Raw genomic sequence first — 3,896 nt, 5'->3', positions numbered from 1 at the left:
TCGTACTTTGATGTGTCTATATATTATTGTACAACAAAATAAATATTAGGCGTAAAAAGTCCGTTATTTATTAAAAACTTGTACTGTATGCAGCGTACTCTCATCGACAACGTGTTCAGTGTTTATCGTCAGACCGTCTTCATATTTTTCATAATTTTGTCTATGACTTTCAATTTTATTTTAATGGTGAAATATTTTATATTTTGAAATGGATCGTTACATAATACAATCATTACCCAAGACCAAAAGAGTTCGCCTACAAACGGATGAAAACGTTGATGCCTTATATAAATAACTAGATAAAAATTATTTTATCTATCTATATCTAGATAAATTCAATTTCTACAGTATCTGTCTATATCTAGATAATTTTTTTTATCTTAGAACAACACTGGACATTACAACATTTTGAGTAGCCCAAAATATTATTTGAATGTTGTGCATCTTTGTGAACTCGGTAAAGAGTAATGTTTATTGTAAATGTTGTATCTATGCATATCTGTGTGATTCTTACATCTCTCCTTCTTATTATGTTGTGAGATGAATATTTATTATTATATATTGTTAAAATTGTAAACATGTTTTTATTATACAAATAAACTTGACAAACTTAAAAAAGCGTATATCGACTTCACGTTTTGTTACAAAGTATGTTAAACTTGTTATTACAGTTTTCATGTAAGCTTATTTTAAAATCCAAACACGTTAAGGTAGATTTATATAACAAACTTTTTGGATTAACGAGAAATAAAAATTAAACATTTCCTAAAATAAATTTGAACTTTTCGTTTTTAGAGGAAACATATATTTTATTTTATTTTCCACTTTTTAGTGCTTTACGCCTATTAATTAAAATTAGATACGTTTATCAATGATGTAATTCTTTAATAATAAGTATATATTAATAAAATGCTCAATATGCGTATTGTATGTACAAATATTAAATACATGTAAACATATTCATTATTATGTATATGTGTACACATATTTACTTGATTATCAATGTATGGTTTAAAAAAGTAGTATTGCCTAATTAATTCCAAGTTATAACTGTTCACCTACCTAAATCAAAATATATTTTTTTGTTCTAATTTTTTACATTAATACTATTTTATTTAGTTGATGTGTGATTTTTTTATGAAAATTTAAGAACTGTTAATTTTAAATAGACTCGCCCCATTTACATTAATAAAATTTTAATATATATTTAATATAAATTTAAGTTTATTTAAAGTTTAAAAATAATATTAAAACATCAAATGTATCTTAGTTTTAGTCAATATTCAATAGCATAAAAAACATCGACATCCGATGCAATGCAATAAAATAAATTATAACCATTTACAATAATATAATACTATCAAAGTAAAGACACTAAATAATATAATCGCAGGTATACAATTACCACGGTAATATAAATCTCAGTCGTTTATTGGGTAAAACTCTAAACAATAAAATGTTTTTATATAGCCAAAAACAATTGTAAGAATAAAGAATTTTAATAAAATTTTAGTAGGAGTTTATTTGACTTTGCAATGAACTATTAAAAAGTTCATCTTAAAGTTTCCCAATATGAATATTGTATGCAGTATTTTAGGTACCACCAAAATATTTCAATTACGAGTTATGTTGTTTAGCATATAGATTTGTAATAAAATGAACTGACATTGATCGTAGAATCAAAGTAATAATTTATCGATGAGAATTTTATGGCATTTCTTCTAAATTATATAAAAAAAAAAACCTCATCGCAAATTACTCGTAAAAAAGAAAACAGAATTATAGGTGTAAACATAAGTATATAAAATACACTTTTACCTCGTTATTATATAAAATATGGCAATTTATTTTCCTAATTGTATGACCACAGTATATTTTAACGAATATAATTATAATTATATAAGGTAACGCTTTCAATGTAAAATATTATTTACTTAAAAATACTAATAAAGGAAATCGGGAAGAATTGTTAGGTAATACTTTTATTTAAAACTTAATACTATGGAGCAACAGGACCTTTTAGGCGAAATGCACGTCAATCTATGTTGCCTTAATGTGGACCGGGCTCAAGATACGTACAGACCGTTGAATCCAAAAACCGCACACTTTTGATTTTGACCCTAAAAAGGTCCGTAAGCAAAAACTGCACGCTTTTAGGGCTGAAAACCTCAAACTTCTGATTTTCACCCAAAATATGATCGAAACAAATAATTTAACATAATTTTTATAATTTGAACGATTATCAGATTGGAACATTATAAAAAATCGTTTGATCAAAAATGCATAGACTATCTAGGTCCCAAAAAATTCAACATAATGGCTTTACATATAAAAAAAGATATATTCCATAAGGCTAATAATAATTATTGTAATAATTACTGTATGTTGATAAAAAAATAGTTATATTATTATATAATATAATCAAAAAAAAAAAAAAACCGTGCTGTTTTTTCTTACCGTATTTTTAGGTAAAAATCAAAATTGTGTGGTTTTAAGGCATGAAAAGTGTGCAGATTTGTACCGCGTTTTATTGAAAGCATGCCGTTTTGGGATACAACCAAAGCAACGTTTTATCGGCAACACGTTGCGAATAACGTCGTCGACACGTGAAGCAAATCAAAAGCAATGATTCTCTTCGATATCGTCCAGTCGAATCGTCACCGGTTGTTAGGATACTTATCGGTAACATTATCACACATAACACGTACTATAAACACATAACAATAACAACAGTATATACGCACGTTATAAATATTACGTTATACATTACGTTATTACATTATAAATATTATTAAGTTACACACGTTTGTTTTCTGTGCGCATTGACCACGCGCGTTGGATTCGACTATCGGTTCACGTTGACCGTCAAACGTTTATAGTCCGACGTTTGAAACGCGTTGACCGGCGCACGACCGCTGCGCAAGTTTACCGGGATAGTTTGCGGCGCGAACGTCTGGGATGGACGACGGGTCGCAGGAACCACAGGAACTGGAACTGGTGTCACTGATCGGGTTCGACGGGAATCCGTCAAACGGGTTGGTACTGCACCCGGACGGCGTGCACCTGGTGTACGGGCTCGGCAACACGGTCACCGTGTACCACTGGTCCACGAGGAAGCAGCGGTTCTTCAGGGGCCACGACAGCACCGTGTCCTCGATCGCGGTGTCCAAGTCGGGCAAGTACGTGGGCGCGGGTTACGTCTTGTCGCTGGTGTACATATGGGACTTCGGCACGGGCAACGTGGTCGCGTCGTACACGGCGCACGTGCAACGCGTGCAGTCGATCTCGTTCACGTGCTGCGATGACTACCTGGTGTCGCTGGGCGGCCAGGACGACGGGTCCGTGGTCGCGTACGACATCGCCAAGGGTGACGTTCTGTGCATCGACCCGTCCGTGGGCCCGGCGATCAACAAGCCATCGGTGCTGAGGACGCTGCACATGCACAACGATTACTTTTTGAACGCGGGCGAGAACATACTGCGGCTGTGGACGGTGGACAAGGAGCACCGGTGCTTACAGCGCGCGGACGCGTCGCTGGCCAAGATCAGACGGTTGATCCTGTGTGCGGATATCGACCGCGCGGACGAGCACGCGTACTGCGGCACCAGCACCGGAGACGTGCTCAAGGTCAAACTGCACATCCCGCGCGATGCGACGGACAGCTGCCCTACGGCGGCGTCGGCGTCTTCGTCGTCGTCGTCGTCGTCGTCGTCGTCGTCGTCCCGGCGGTCGGCGGCGCGGACCACACGCTCGCCCACGTTGGCCGAATGCTTCGCGAAGCACCCGGACGGCAAGAAACGCGGCGTCGCGGTCGAGCTGTACAGCAAGGGCGTCACGGCGCTGTACCTGATCGCGGACGGCACCGAGATGGTGGTGGGCACGGGCGCCGGCACGGT

The 3,896-nt window shown here is 36.5% G+C and overlaps 1 protein-coding gene across 1 annotated transcript in view; it reads left to right on the top strand.

Moving 5' to 3' along the window:
- The first annotated feature begins 2,958 nt into the window (after nt 1–2,958).
- Nucleotides 2,959–3,896, top strand: part of LOC112681530 (cilia- and flagella-associated protein 52-like) — a 3,259-nt gene continuing 2,321 nt past the window's right edge. The window contains exons 1-2 of the mRNA XM_025551780.1: nt 2,959–3,674; nt 3,750–3,894. Of these exons, the coding sequence (XP_025407565.1) occupies nt 2,959–3,674; nt 3,750–3,894 (861 nt within the window). The remainder of the gene's footprint in view (nt 3,675–3,749; nt 3,895–3,896) is intronic.

This window comes from Sipha flava, unplaced genomic scaffold (genome assembly GCF_003268045.1).
Source record: "Sipha flava isolate LNK unplaced genomic scaffold, YSA_version1 102_pilon_pilon, whole genome shotgun sequence".
Taxonomy (NCBI): domain Eukaryota; kingdom Metazoa; phylum Arthropoda; class Insecta; order Hemiptera; family Aphididae; genus Sipha; species Sipha flava.
This window is presented reverse-complemented; position numbering and strand designations above follow the sequence as displayed.